The 16,622-nt window shown below is 36.3% G+C and overlaps 1 protein-coding gene and 1 pseudogene across 3 annotated transcripts in view; both read left to right on the forward strand.

Moving 5' to 3' along the window:
• Nucleotides 1-16,622, forward strand: part of FASTKD1 (FAST kinase domains 1) — a 47,641-nt gene that overhangs the window by 1,377 nt on the left and 29,642 nt on the right. For 2 of the 3 annotated variants that reach the window (XM_049616054.1, XM_049616055.1), the window contains exons 2-3: nt 840-1,018; nt 3,995-4,063. Coding sequence is in view for 1 of the 3 variants with exons in the window: in XM_049616052.1 (XP_049472009.1) it covers nt 1,025-1,359; nt 3,995-4,063 (404 nt within the window). In the remaining 2 variants the exon portion in view is untranslated. The other variant, XM_049616052.1, reaches the window with a different exon arrangement.
• Nucleotides 4,130-14,997, forward strand: LOC125911865 (39S ribosomal protein L52, mitochondrial-like; annotated as a pseudogene).

Here is a 16,622-nt window from a genome sequence, read left to right on the forward strand (position 1 = left end):
GCAATTATCCTGAAAGTAAATATACCAGAGACTATCCTTCCAAAAAATGAAAAAAAATTTTTTGGTAGTTCTGGGTGTGCCTGGATGGCTCAGTTGGTTCAGTGTCAGACTTCAGCTCAAGTCACCATCTCGTGAATGGTGAGTTCCAGCCCTGCGTCAGGCTCACTGTTGTCAGTGCAGAGCCGGCTTCAGATTCAGATCTTCTGTCTGTTCCCCCACCCCCATTGCCCCTCCCTTGCTCATACTCTTTCTCTCTCAAAGATGAATAAAATTTTATAACTCTGAATTAATGGCTGTTCCTTGTAAAAATATTGAAGGTGACATATTTATTCCAAACAGTTTGAGCCATTTATTTATTTATTTATTTATTTATTTATTTATTTTTAAATGTTTATTTATTTTTAGAGGGGTGAAGGGGCAGAGAGAGAGGGAGACTGGATCTAAAGCAGGCTCTGCGCTGACAGTGTGAGACTCAAACCCACAAACGCTGAGATCATGACCTGAAGCCAAAGTTGACCACTCAACCAACTGGGCCACCCAGGCACCCTGAATCTTTTGGTTTAAAAAGATGGTTCTGAGTGTAGGATTTTTTTTCCCTTCTGCTTCTGTCGTCAAATTTGAAAACTATATATATATGTAAAATTTAACAAACATTTTTAAAATGGAGTGCAGAAAGAAGCCCCTTTTCCCGGACACTTAATTTTGGACCAAATCCTGCTGTTTGCTTCAGACTAGGAACAAAGTCTTAACTAGAGTTAATGCAGAAAAAGCCTTGTAACTTTAATTTAAATTTTGGAACTAATTTGGTATTAATCCATGTCAAACTAATCCTTTTACAGAAGCTGCATTTTGGAATGGGATTTGGAGTTATCATAATGGAAGCAAAATACATGAAGGAGAAATAGTTACCTTTTTACTAGGACATTACACCTGACTACTTGTTGCAAATAGTCTTCCTACCTAAGAAAATTTGTGACATAAATGAAAAAATACCTTTTTAAAAAAAGACTTATTGTTTGTAAATATGCTTCGCCTAAGAGCTGTTTGTCCATTCTCCTGGAGAGCGTTTCAGTTTCGATCCTGCAGTTGTAAACCACTAATTACCGAAATGATTAAGTGTACAGATGAAGGGCAAATCTTTGATCTTATTCAAAAAAGCAAAGCCATACTTTCAGAAAAGCAGGTGGAATGTGCATTTAATATACTTTGGCAGTTTCAAAAGCAGAAGACCAGCTTTTTAAAAAATGTTGAGTGTGTCAGAGACCATCCCCAGTTTATTACTCTTCATAATTTAGCTACAAGTCAAACGGAATTCATGAATGATGATACCCTGGTGAATGTGTTGTACCTCACACAACAGTAAGTAATGTACTTTTACATTTTATAGAAATGATTATAGTTTATAATTATATATCAGTTTTCTAAAAATCTCTTTAAAATGAAAAACAATGTGTTTTTTTTTCCCCTATAAATAGTATTCCTGATCATTGAATATTTTTAAGATGTTTAGAGGATCATTTAACAATATATGGTGGTAATCATTTAACAATATATATGAATATCAAACATCCTGTTGTGCAACCTAAATATATACAATTTTTACTTGTTAGTCATAGCTCAATAAAGCTGGGAAAACATTAAAAAAGAAAAGAAATTTTACATTATTTGCAAGGGAATCCAGCCTCAAAAGAACTGGATTTTCTAAGTAAAATATTCAGCAGGTATATAAGGGAAACACACACACACACACACACACACACACACACACACAGAAGTTGCAATTAGTCTGTTTCTTAGTCTCATTCATGGAAAACTAAGTTTTCTCACTTGATTGGCTAACCTGTGAGGACTATCAGTAACTATAGATGTCAGCATTGCACAAAGCAGAGATACAGTTGTTTTTATTAGGAAGTCCGCTTATACAGGAAAGGGGCTTAGGGCTTTGCCTATTTGGGGGAGTGGTGTTAGACTAAAAGAAGAATGCCTTCCCTTTTTTGGTGGTCTTTCTGTGGTTGCAAAGTTTCTTCTCTGAGGTATATGAAGAGAGTATGTAATGATAATAGGCAAGATACCTGTTTTGCTTTCTCAGTGGTCATGTCAGCTTGGAAAACGATGAATAAAATAAAATTCAACAAGTCTTTATTGCAGGACTCTTCAGAAGCTTTAATATGTTAATGTATACTGTAGATCTCTGAGTGAGGGCAGTTTCCAGACCACAAAACATTGTGTTAAACACCTCACAAGACTCATGTGTGTTAGGCAGATGGAGGAATGCTGCTTAGCGATGATTTACCTAAAAACTATATTTCTGTGTTTTGCTCCTAAGTCATATTTTAATTATGAAAGGATTCAAGAGTAAAATATAATTTTGTTTTCAGGTTTTAAAAGCAATATGTAGTTCAATTTTGCTTCATGACTCAACGTGAAAGTTTCTGATTTTTGGGAGACAAACTAATATAGGCTTAATGCTATAAAGATATTGAAATTGGTTAAAAAGATATTTTTATACCTACAATATATAGTGTATGTGGTTTAGTTATATAGAAGGTATTCATGGTTAATGAAGCTATACTGGAGGAGGAACTCTTATATGTTCTGATGGTACAATGTATATCAAGAACTGTAAAGATACCCTTGGATCCAATAATTTTGCTTCTAAAGTTTATCTCTAAGAAAATAATCTGGGATATGAATGGATAAAGAAGATGTGGTAAATATGTATACAATGGAGTATTACTCAGCAATCAAAAAGAATGAAATCTTGCCATTTGCAACTATATGGATGGAACTAGAGGGTATTAAGCTAAGCAAAATTAGTCAGAGAAAGACGAATACCATATGACTTCATTCACATGTGGAATTTAATATACAAAACAGATGAATGTAAGGGAAGGGAAGCAAAAATAATATAAAAACAAGGAAGGGACAAGACATAAGAGACTCTTAAATACAGAGAACAAATTGAGGGTCGCTGGAAGAGTTGGGGGTGCAGGGGTGGGCTAAATGGGTAAGGGACATTAGGAAAGACACTTATTGGGATGAGCATTGGGTGTTATACAGAGGGAATGAATCAGTGGAATCTACTCCTGAAATCATTATTGCATTATATACAAACTAACTTGGGTGTAAATAAATAAATAAATAAATAAAATGCAAAAAAAAAAAAAAAGAAAATAATCTGGGGTACATATTTAAGATTATTGTGCGTTGATATTCATGCCAGCATTATTTATAATATTGAAAAACTAAAATTCTAATAGTAGGTGAATGTTTAAATGATACTATATTCATTTAATGGAATAATATACAATGTTTAAAAATTGTTTTGAACACTATGTAGTGTCATGGGCAAATGCTGAAAAGGGCAGGGTACAAAAGTGTAAAAGTGAGGTGCCTGGCTGGCTCAGTCAGTGGAGCATGTGACTCTTGATCTTGGGGTTGTGAGTTTTAGCCTCACATTGCATGTAGAGATTACTTAAAAATAAAACCTTTTAACAAAATTAAAAAAAAAAAAACTGTAAAAGGAATATGTATATTCCGTATGTGTGTAGAAAAGACAAATGGAGCAAAAATGCTACAGATTAATGATGGTGGCTGTTTATGAGTACAGACCTATAAATAAGTTTTAGTACCCTATTCAAGTTTTTCTTTATTTTACAAAACTCTCCTATAAAAATATTTTTCTAATCAGAGAAAAGTAATATATATTATGTGTACTTTTAAAATAATATGTATTGTTGAATGTTCTCATTGTTCAGTGGAAGGCATTGAACAGATAAAAGAATGAGAGAGGCATGGGATAAAATGTAGATGTTTATTATACCGTATCAAGAAATCAAAATACTGAAATGGGAATGGACCAGAAATAAAGACTGTGTAAGAGTATAATAACTTGAGGTTCACTTTTGCATTATAATTGTTAACTTGCATGATTGTTTTTAATACTTTAAAAATGTTTATGTATGGAAAATTATTTTCTCTTGATTTTATTGAGGTGTGCTACTGAGACCCATGACCTACTGGTTGAAGCTCTAGTTACAGAAGCATGGAGAAGACTGGAAAGGCAAGTACTTTGGGTTCATGTTCTAAGATCACAGTTATCCTATTCAAGGTTAACTGAAATCTTGTAGAGAAAGAATAGGGAGCTGCTGCCTACCTATCAACTTTCACTAAAAAAAAAAAAAAATTAGTTGGGGGTATTTTGATTGTGTAAAGTAAAAGAATGAGGAATGTGTATTTTCCTTAAGAGACAAAGAAAGCTTGAATATTTGCTCTTTATTTATTAAAAAAAATTAAAAATTTTAATGTTTATTTAAATGTTTAATTTACTTTTTTATGTTTATTTTTAATGTTTATTTATTTTTGAGAGAGAGAGAGAGAAAAGAGTGCAAGTAGGAGAGAGGCAGAGAGAGAGAATCTGAAGCAGGCTCCAAACTCCCAGCTGTCAGCACAGAGCCGGACATGGGACTTGAACCCACGAACCATGAGATCATGACCTGAGCTGAAGTCAGACGTTTAACCAACTGAACCACCCAGGCGCCCCTAAAAAATTTTTTTTAATGTTTATTTATTTTTGGGAGACAGAGACAGAGTGAGCAGGGAAAGGGTAGAGAGAGAAAGAGACGTAGAATCTGAAGCAGGCTCCAGGCTCCAAGCTGCCAGCACAGAGCCCGATGCAGGGCTCGACCTCACAAATTGCAACATTATGACCTGAGCTGAAGTTGGACGCTTAACTGACTGAGGCACCAATATTTGCTTTTTAAATTAAGAGTGGAAACAGTGTGCTTTGCCACATATATAATTAGTCAAAATATAAGTAAGGTGGAGCAACAGCTATTTGGCTTTTTGAATCTTCTTTTCTGGAAGATTTTGCTTCAGAAAGAAAAGATTTGGAGCCCTGACTGGTTCAGTGGTAGGGTATGCAACTCTTGATCTTGGGATTGTGAGTTTGAGCCTATATTAGGGGTAGAATTTATTTTAAAAACTTAAGAAAAAAAGAAAGGAAAGATTTTCTGAGTGATAGGCTGCCTATAAAAACCTAGAAATTCAGGAGCCGTAAAAGGAGAGAAAAGAAGACACCAGTTTAGTAGAAAGGAAAACTATTTAACATTGTTTAGCAGCATTTGTAGGTACTTGCCTATCACTTCTTTATTGAGAGACAATGAACATCACTCATAGGTGACTTAGATGCTTTCAAGTTCACTGCTGTGACTATGATTGATTCAGATCTCTTTCCTCTACTATACAGAGCTTTATTTGTAGCATGTTGCCATAATCAGCAGTCATCTAGAAAAATGTAAAATTTGTTCAGGGCATTCTTCTTATGAGTACAGTGAAGTCTATTCTATACAAAACCATGCTATTTATGCTATATGAGAATATGTGAGAAACTCCATTTATAAAAGAGTTGAGATAATAACAGACCTCATTTTGGAAAATTGTTAGCTATTTCTGAAAATTTTGAACTTTTTAATGTAGGGATCACCATAGCCTAGGTCTCTTATTAGTGGAGTAAACAAATGTTAGTGAAGACAGGGAAAATCAAAGTGAGAAAGAGAAAGGAGGATTTAAAAACCACAGAACAGAGAGGTGGTTCAAGATGGTGGCATAGATATCCTACTCACTCTACCAAAGACACACCAAATCTACAACTACATATAGAACGTCAGTCTCTGAAAAAGACCTGGAGACTAGCTGAACAACTCCACAACAAAGATGGCAGGGCCACATTGAGACCGGTGGGAGAGGTAGAGATTGGTTTCACCAGGAACCCCACTCCTGACTCAGTGACCCACAAAAGGGAGGGATCTAACAAATATGGAGCATATTCCTGAGGAGTGAGGGGTTTGAGCCCCACATCAGGAACCCCAATTCTTGGGACCTGTACCAGAGAGATGAGCTCCCAGATGTCTGTCTTGGAAAACCAATGGGGCTTACATCATGGAGACCCAAGGATTATAGGAAACTGGAACTCACCCTTAAAAGTGCTCACACGCAGACTTACTTGTCCTGGGACCCAGCACAAAAATGGCAGGTTGGAAGTGCCTAGGCCATATGTGAAGGAGATTCACTGGGTAAGCTTCAAGTGCCTGCCAGAGGGACAGAGGTCTATTGGAGCTCTCTCTCTGGCTAAAGGCACTGGTGCACACCATTTTTGCAGTCTATCTTGCTAGCACCAGCGCTAGCTGGTGCCATTTTAGCACTTTCCTTCAGCCTTGTGAAAGTTGTTTGCTCTGCATCTGTGTTCTTCTGTGGCTCTGCCCCACCAAACCTGTTGGGCCAGCTTGCCCTGACCTTTGCTCCCCACAAACCCACAGTGCTAAAATTGGTAGGCAGGCAGCCTTGCCTTGGCCTGGTGCTCTTCCTTGGCCCCAGCAAAGCTGACAGGTGTGTGCAGTCCATAGAGGGAGTGCTTTGAACACCTGCCTCTTGTGGCCAGGGGTGTTTGCATTTCTGGGACCTATGGAACTGAAATAATTACAGAGTTCTTGGCAGGCTAAAACCCCCAGAGCAATTTACAGATAGCAGACTGAAATACCCCAGTCTTCCTGTGACCGCTCCTTCAAGACTGAAGAGATAGCTCTTTTGCCTAATACATAGGAACAAGCACTGAAAGTTAAGGAAATATTAGGAAACAAAAGAATATGTTCCAAATGAGAGAAGAAGATAAAACTCCTGAAAAAACCTTAATGAAACAGAGATAAGGTCGTGCCTGGGTGGCTAAGTCGGTTAAGTACCCCACTTTGGCTCAGGTCATGATCTCACAGTTTGGTTCATGAGTTCATGCCCTGCATCGGGCTCCGTACTGACAGCTTGGAGCCTGGAGCCTGCTTTGGATTCTGTGTCTCACTCTGTCTCTGCTTCTCCCCTGCTTGTACTCTGTCTCTGTCTCTCTGTCTCAAAAATAAATAAACGTTTTAAAAAAAACCACATACAAGAAACAGGGATAAGTACCTTACCTGATAGAGACTTCAAAGTAATGGTCATAAAGATGCTCACTGATCTCAGAAGAATGGATGAACACAGAAGTTCAGCAAAGAGATGGAGAATATAAGAATGTACATGGAACTGAAGAATATAATAACTGAAAGATATACTACAGGAATTCAACAGCAGAGTAGATGAAGCAGAAGAAAAGATTAGTGACTTGGACCAGGGCAATAGAACTCACTCAAACAGAGCAGCAAGAAAAAAAAAAAAAGATAATTTGAGGGGCCTATGGGACAACATCAAGTGGAACAATGTTCACATAATAGGTGTCCTGTTAGGAGAAGATAAGGGAGAAAGGGATAGAAAACCTATTTGAAGAAATTATGGCTGAAAGCTTCACTTATCTGGGGAAAGAAACAGACATGCAGATCTAGGAAGCCCAGAGAGTTCTGAATGAGATGAACTCAAAGAGAGTCACACCAAGACACGTTATAATTATGTCAAAAGTTAAAGAGAGAATCTTAAAAGCAGCAGGAGAAAAACAACTTGTTATATATAAGGGACCCCCTGGCCCCCAGACTTTAATCAAGTTTTTCAGCAGAAACTTTGCAGGCCAGAAGGGAGTGCCGAAAGCAAAAAACTTCAACCAAGAATACTCTACTTGACAAGATTATCTTTCAGAATTCAAGGAGAGAAAAAGTTTTCCAGACAAGCAAAAACTGGACAAGTTCATCACTACTAAACTGGGCTTATAAGACACGTTAAAGGGACTTCTTTAAGCCAAAAAGAAAGGCCAACTGGTAACAAGAAAACGTATGAAAGTAAAAGTCTTTCTGGTAAAGGTAAGTATATATTAGGGGTAGTGGACTAATCACTTATTTTAGTATGAAGGTTAAAAGGCAAAAGTAGTAAAAATAAGTATAACTACAACAATAACTACAAGTTTAACTATAGTTAAAGGATATACAAAATTAAAAGATGTAAAATGTGGCATCAAAAACATAAACTGTGGGAAGGGGAAAATACAGTTTTAGAATGCATTCAAACGTAACTTGCTATCAACTTAAACTGGGATGTGCATAGGCTAATATATGTAAGCCTCAGGAAAACACAAAGCAAAAACCTATGGTAGATATACAAAAGATCATGAGAATGGAATCTAAACACTAAAGGAAGGCATCAAACTACAAGGGGAGAGAGCAAGAGGAAAAAGGAGCAGAGAAGAACTACAAAACAACCAGAATACAGTTAACAAAATGACAATGAGTATATACCATCTATAACCACTTTAAACATAAATGGACTGACACCCACTTCTAGCTCTCTTGCCTCAGCATGGCTGCTTTAGGTGTGTGGAGGCTGCACAGCAGTGTGGTGGGTTAGGTGGGCGGCCAATGGTGACTCCAGTGAGTGCTGGTCTGGGGGGAACTGGGGAACCAGAAGCTCGGTTGAATCCTCATGGAAATGTTTTTCTCCACCCAGGCAGGGCCTGGCTACCAACCCCTCTGTCTACGGACCCTTTACAGAGTTCCCAGACTGATCTTACACAGATGGCCGCCCTGTACCTCCAATGAAAGGCCAGCTTCGAAGAAAAGCCCAAAGGGAGATGTTTGCAAGATGAGTTGCATTGATGCTGGATTACAGTCATGGCAGCTTAGACAGCAGGAGAAGTTGCAGGAAGAAGAAAGGAGGCAGAAAAAGGCTCTTAAAACCCAAAGGGGCTCTACTGCAGAACCCACAACTAAGTCAATAAGTAGCAATTCCTATCTCCCTTCACCAGCCTCTCTCTGGTTTTCTTTTCTTCTCCTCCTCCTCCTTCTTCTTTCAAATGTTTGTTTATTTTTGACAGAGAAAGCACGAGCGGAGGAGGGGCAGTGAGAGGGGGCCAGAGGATCTGAAGCAGCTCTATGCTGTGGGGCTTCAAGTCATGAACTATGAGATCATGACCTGACCTGGCTTTCTTTTCTATCATCTATATGCCTCATCCTAGCCAGAAGAGAGCCTTCCTATTCCCCATCTGTCTTCATAAGAGTTTGGATACCAGGAAGAATGGGTTGTAAGATCACTGCCTTGAGGGGTTGGCTCAGTGCACTTACCCTGGCTCCATTCCAGTTCAGCAGAATCTTGTTCTGGGATGCTTACCCCTTTTGCAGACCATAAGACTGGCCAAACTATGAACAGTAGCTACTCTGTGAACATGAAAAAGGGGCAACAGTTTTTCTGGCTTTAGCTAGGCATTCAAGCCTTTAACAGCCCATACACAGCTCAGGCTGTGTGCAGTTATTCATTTAATAAATGTTTGATGAAAAGGGCAACCCCTCCCCCCAAATGGACCAAATTCTTCAATCAAAAGATAGGGAGTGACTGAATGGATAAAAAGCAAGACCCATCTATATGCTGCCTATAAGAGACTCACCTTAGATATAATGACACACAGGTTGAAAGTGAAGAGATGGAGAAAGATGTTTTATGTGAATGGAAACCAAAAGTAAGCTGGGGTAGCTATACTTATATCAGACAAAATAGACTTAAACCAGATTGTAATAAAAGAAAAAGGTGGGCATTACATAATGATAAAAGGGTCAATCTAGCAGGAAGAGACAACATTTGTAAATATTTATGCACCCAATATAGATGCATCTAAAAGTATAAAGCAATATTAACAGACCTAAAGAGAGAAATTGACAATAAGACAATGATAGTAAGGGCCTTTAATATCATTCTTACATCGAGGAATAGATCATCCAGACAAATAATAAGGAAACATTAGCCTTAAAATACATTAGACCAGATGGATTTAGATATATACAAAACATTTTACCAAAAACCAACAGAATATACATTCTTAAGTGTATGTGGAACATTCTCCAGAACAGATAATATGTTTAGCCACAAAACAAGTCTCAATAAATTTTGGAAGATTGAAGCCCTATCAAGCATCTTTTTAGACCACAATGGTATGACATTGGAAATCAATCACAAAAAACTGGAAAAATTACAAATATGTGGAGATTTGACAACATGCCACCAGACAACCAATTGATGAATTAAAAAATGAAAAAAAAAATAACCTTGAGATAAATGAAAATTAAAATACAGCTTTCCAAAATCTGGGATGTAGCAAAAGCAGTTTTAACAAGGAAGTTCATAATACTACAGACCTACTTCAAGAAACAAGTGCCTGGCTGCCTGTGTGGCTCAGTCTGTTAAGTGTCTGACTCTGGTTTTCGGCTCAGGTCATGATCTCACAGTTTGTGAGTTCAAGCCCCACATAAGGCTCTGCACTGATGAGCCTGCTGGGGATTATCTGTCTCCCTCTCTCTGCCTCTCTCTCTCTCAAAAATAAACGAAAATAAACATTTATAAAAACAGAATGAATAAATATATTTGCATCTATTAGAAAGGAAACAAGTAAAATCTCAAATAAATAATCTAACTTTATACTTAAAGGAACTAGAAAACAAGGAATAAATGAAGCCTAAAGGTAGTAGAAGGAAGGCAATAGCAAAAGTCAGAAGAAATAAACGCAATAGAGACTAAAGAGACAATAGAAAAGACCAATAAAACTAAGCTGGTTTTTTGAAAAGATAAAGTTGATAAACCTTTAGCTAGATTTACTAAGAAAAAAAGAAGGCTTAAATAATGGAATCAGATGAAAGAAGGAACATTAAAACTGATACTAAAATAATGCAAAGGCTAATAAGGGACTATGATAACTGTATACCAACAAATTGGACAATTAGAAGAAATGGATAAATTTCTAGAAATAATCTTATAATACTAAATCATGAAGTAATAGAAAATCTGGACAGACCAATTACTAGCAAGGAGATAGAGTCAGTAATCAAAAAACTCCCAACAATTAAAAGTCCAGGACCAGACAGCTTTAGTGGTGAATTCTAGCAAACATTCAAAGAAGATTTAATACCTATTCTTCTCAAACTCTCTCAAAAAATTGAAGAGGAGGGAACACTTCCAAACTCATTTTACAAGGCCACCATTGCTCTGATACCAAAATCAGACAAGGGCACCATAAAAGAAGAAAATTATAAGTCAGTATGAACATAAATGAACATAGATGTAAAAATCCTCAACAAAATATTAGCAAACCAAAATCAACAATACATTAAAAAAGTCATATGCCATGGTCAAGTGGGATTTATTCCAAGGATGCAAAGATGGTTCAACATCTGCAAATCAATGTGATATGCCACATTAACAAAATGGAGGATAAAAAATTATATGATCATCTCAATAGATGCAGGAAAAGCACTTGACAAAATTCAACATTGATTTATGATTAAAAAAAAAAAAAACTCAACAAAGAAGGTATAGAGGGAATGTCCCTCATCATAATAAAGGCCATAAATGACATGCCCACAGCTAAGATCATACTCAATGATAGAAAGCTGAAAAATTTCCCCCTAAGATCATGCCCACTCTTAGCACTTTTATTCAGTATAGTATTGGAAGTCCGAGTCAGAGCGATTAGGCAAGAAAAAGAAAAGGCGTCCAAATTGGAAAGAAAGAAGTAAAGCTGTCACCATTTGCAGATGACATGATTTTGTATAAAGAAAACCCCAAAGACAACACCAAAAACCTGTGAGAACTAATAAATTCAGTAAAGTTATAGGATACAAAATCAACATATAAAATATCTGTTGCACTTTTGTACACTAACAGCATACAATTAGAAAACAAAATTTAGAGGACACTCCCATTTATATTTGCTTCAAAAGGAATTAAATACCTAGGAATAAATGTAAACAATGATGTGAAAGACTTGTACACTGAAAACTAAGACATTGGTGAAAGAAATCAAAGAAGACACCAATAAATTGAAAGATAATTCCATGGTCATAGATTGGAAAAATTTATATCGTCAAAATGTCTATATTACACAAAACAACATATAGAGTCAACGCAACCCTATCAAAATTCCAATGGGATTTTTCACAGAAATAGAACAATCCTAAAATTTGTATGGAATCACAAAAGATCCCTACCAGCCAAAACAGTCTTGAGAACAAAAAGAGGAGGCATCATGCACCCTGATTTCAAATCATATTAGAAACCTGTAGTAATCAAAACAGTATGTTATTGGCATAAAAACAGATCAATGGAACAGAATAGAGAGCCCAGAAATAAACCTGTGCACATATGGTCAATTAATTTACAACAAGAATGTACAATGGGGAAAGGACAGTCTCTTCAGTAAATGGTGCTGGGAAAACTGAACAGCCACATACAAAATAATGAAACTGGACCACTATCTTACACCATACACAAAAATAAGCTCAAAATGGAATAAACACTTGACTACAAGACCAAATGGCATAAAACTCTTGGAAGAAAACATAGGCAGTAAGCTCCTTGAAATTGCTCTTAGTGATGTTTTTTTTGGATCTCATTCCAAGGGCAATGGCAATAAAAGAAAAATAACCAAGGAGACAACGTTAAAAAGCTTTTGCACAGTGAAGAAAATCATCAACAAAATGAAAAGGCAACCTACTGAATGGGAGAAGATAATTTGCGAATCATACAACTGAATAAGGGTTAATATCCAAAATATAGAAAGAACTACAATTAAGTAATATCAACAACACAACACAAATTTGATTAAAATATGGGCAAGGAGCTGAATAGATCTTTTTCCAAAGAAGACCTACAGATGGCCAATGGGCGTATGAAACTGTGCTCAGCATCAGTAATTATTGGAAATGCAAATCAAAAGCACTACGAAGTATATCACACCTGTCAAAACGGCCATTATCAAAAAGACAAAAAAGTAACAAGTCTTGGCAAGGATGTGGGGCAAAGGGAACCCTCTTACACTATTGGTGGGAATGTAAATCAGTACAGCCACCATGGAAAACATTATGGATATTCAACAAAAACTAAAAATAGAGCCACCAAATGATCCAATAAATCCACTTCTGGGTATTTATCCAAAGAAAATAAAAACACTAATCAAAGATATATGTACCCTTATGTTCATTGCAGCATTATTTACAATATTCAAGATATGGAAATAACCACAGGGTCCACTAATGGATGAGTGGATAAAGAAAATGTAGTGTATATATACAATGGAATATTACTCAGCCATAAAAAAGAATGAAATCTTGTCATTTGTAAGCACATGGATGGACCTTGTGGATATTAGGCCAACTGAAATAAGCCAGAGAAAGACAAATGTCATATAATTTCATTTATATATGGGAATCTAAAAACAGATGAGCAGACAAAACAAAACTTATAAGTGCAGACAATAGATTGGTGGTTGCCAGAGGGGAGGAGAGTTGGAGGGTGGGCAAAATGGGAGAAGATGGGCAAGAGTTACAAACTTCCAGTCACAAAATAAGTAAGTCATGGGGTTGTGATGTACAGCATGGTGACCATAGTCAACAATATTATATTACATATTATGTAACTTTATATGGTGGCAGGAGGAAATTAGACTTATTGGGGTACTCATTTTACAGTGTATATAAATAACAATTCATCATATTATATACCTGAAACTAATATAATGTATGTCAGTTATACCTTGATAAAAAATAAAAGCCATGGAACACAACACAAATGTATGGAGGTTAAATAACATGACACTAACAATGAATGGGTCAACTCTGAAACCAAATGAGAAGTTAAAAATTACATGGAAACAAATGTAAATGAAAAAACCAAGTTACTAAAGTCTTGGGGATGCAGCAAAGTGGTTCTAAGAGGGAAGTTTATAGTAATACAGGCCTCAAGAAGCAAGAAAAGTCTTAAATAAACAACCTCACTTTACACCTAAAGGAGCTAGAAAAACCCAAAGAAACAAAACAAAACCCAAACTGAGCAAAAGGAAGGAGATAATTCAGATTAGAGCAGAAATAAATGATACAGAAACTAAACAAACAAATCAAACAATAGAACATATCAATAAAAGCAGGAGCTGGTTCTTTGAAAAGCTCAGCAATGGTAAACCTCTAGTCAGACTCATAAAAAAAAAAAAAAAAAAAGAGACAGAGAACCCAAATAAAATTACTAATGAAAAAGAAGAAATAACAACCAACACCCACAGAAATACAATTTGTAACAGAGGGTTGCCTGGGTGGCTCAGTTCGCTAAGCATCCAACTCTTGGTTTTGGCTCAGGTCCTGATCTCACAGTTTGTGGGTTCAAGCCCCACGTTGAGCTCTGTGCTGGAGGTCTGGAACCTGCTTGGGATTCTTTTTCCCTCTCGCCTGCTCTCATATGCACTGTCTCTCAAAATAAATAAACAACAAAAAACCCCCCACAAACAATTGTAACAATATTATGAAAACCTATATGCCAACAAATTGGATAACCTGGAAGAAATTGATAAACTCTTAAAAACATATAAGCTACCAAAGCTAAAGCAGGAGGAAATAGAAAATTTGAACAGACCAGTTACCAGCAATGTGAATCAGTAAACAACAAACTCCCCCAAATCAAAAGTCCATTACTGGATGACTTCATAGGCGAATTCTACCAAACATTTAAAGAAGAGTTGTTATCTATTCTCAAACTACTCCAGAGAATAGAAGGAAAACTTCCAAATTTATTCTGTGAGACCAGTGTCACCCTATACCAAAACCAGATAAAGACACTGCAAAAAAAAGCGAACTACAGGCCCATATGTCTCATGAATACAGATGCAAAAATCCTCAGTGAATATTAGCAAACTGAATTCAACAATACATTAAAAACATTATACATCACAATCAACTGGGATTTATCCATGGGATGCAAAGGTGGTTTAATATTTTAAAAATAATGTCATACTTCACATCAATAAAAGAAAGGATAAAAACCATATGATTGTTTCATTAGATGCAGAAAAAGCATTTGACAGAGTACAACATCCATTCATGATAAAAACCCTCTGCAAATTAGGTCTAGAGGGAACATAGCTCTACATAATGAAGACCTTATATGAATAACTCACAGCCAACATCATAGTTAGTGGTGAAAAACTGAGAGCTTTTCCTCTAAGGTCAGGAACAAGACAAGAATGTCCACTCTCACCACTTTTATTTAACATAGTACTGGAAGTTCTAGCCATAGCAATTAGACAACATAAAGAAATAAAAGACATTCAAATTGTAAGGAAGGAGTAAAACTCTCAATATTTGCAGATGACATGATACTGGACGTAGAAAATCCTAAATACTCCACCACAAAACTACCAGAACCGATAAATGAATTCAGTAAAGTCGCAGGATACAAAATCATGTGCAGAAATCTGTTGCATTTCTATACACTAATTATGAAGCAGCCGTTAGTGAAATTAAGAAAACAATCCCATTTACAGTTGCACCCAAGCCAATAAAATATCTCAGAATAGACTTAACCAAAGAGGTGAAAGACTTTACTCTGAAAACTATAAAACATTGGTGAAAGAAATTCAAAATGATGCAAAGAAATGGAAAGACATTTCATGCTCATGGGTAAGAAGAACAAATATTGTTAAAGTGTCTATACTACCCAAAGCAATCTACAGATTTAATGCAATCCCTATTAAGTACCAATAGCATTTTTCATGGAACTAGAACAAACAATCCTAAAGTTTGTATGGAACTACAAAACAAAACTGGAGGTATCACAATTCCAGATTTCAAGTTATATTACAAAGCAGTAGTAATTAAAACACTATGGTACTGGCATGAAACTAGGCACATAGATAAATGCAATAGAACAGAAAGTCCAGAAATAAATTCACAATTGTATGGTCAATTAATCTTCAACAAAGGAGGAATGAATATACAATGGGAAACAGATAATCTCTTCAACAAATGATGTTGGGAAAATTGGACAGCCACATGCAAAAGAATGAAATTGGCTTACTTTCTCTCCCCATATACCAAACTAAATGCAATGCATTAAGAACCTAAACATGAGGCCTGAAGCCATACAAATCCTTGAAGAGAGCACAAGCAGTAATTTCTCTGACGTTGGCCACAGCAACATTTTTCTAGATACATCTCCTAAGACAAGGGAAATAAAAGCAAAAATAAACTATTGGGACTACATAAAAACAAAAATTTTTCTTCATAGCAAAGGAAACAACAAAACTAAAAGGCAACCTACTGGATTGGAGAAGATTTTTGCAAATGACATATCCAATAAAGGGTTAGTATCCAAAATATATAAAGAACTGATACAACTCAACACCCAAAGAACAAATAATCTAATTAAAAAATGGGCAAAGGACATGAACAGATATTTCTACAAAGAAGACCTCCAGATGGTCAACAAACACATGAAACGATGCTCAACATCACTCATCAGGGAAATGGCAAATCAAAACTACAATGAGATAACACCTCACATGTGTCAGACTGGCTAAAATCAACGACACAAGAAACAACAGGTGTTGTTGAAGATGTGGAGAAAAGGGAATCCTCTTGCACTTTTGGTAGGAATGTAAACTTATGCAGCCACTGTGGAAAACAGTATGGAGGTTCCTCAAAAAATAAAAAAATAGAATGGCCCTTTGATCCAGTAATTGCACTACTGGGTATTTACCCCAAAATACAAAAACACTAATTCAAAGGCATACACACACCTGAATGTTTATAGCAGCATTATTTACAATAGCCAAACTATGGAAGCAGCCCAAGTGTCCATCATTAGATGAATGGTAAAAAAGATGTGGTGTGTGTATATATACAATGGAA

This window comes from Panthera uncia (assembly GCF_023721935.1).
Source record: "Panthera uncia isolate 11264 chromosome C1 unlocalized genomic scaffold, Puncia_PCG_1.0 HiC_scaffold_3, whole genome shotgun sequence".
Classification (NCBI taxonomy): Eukaryota; Metazoa; Chordata; class Mammalia; order Carnivora; family Felidae; genus Panthera; species Panthera uncia.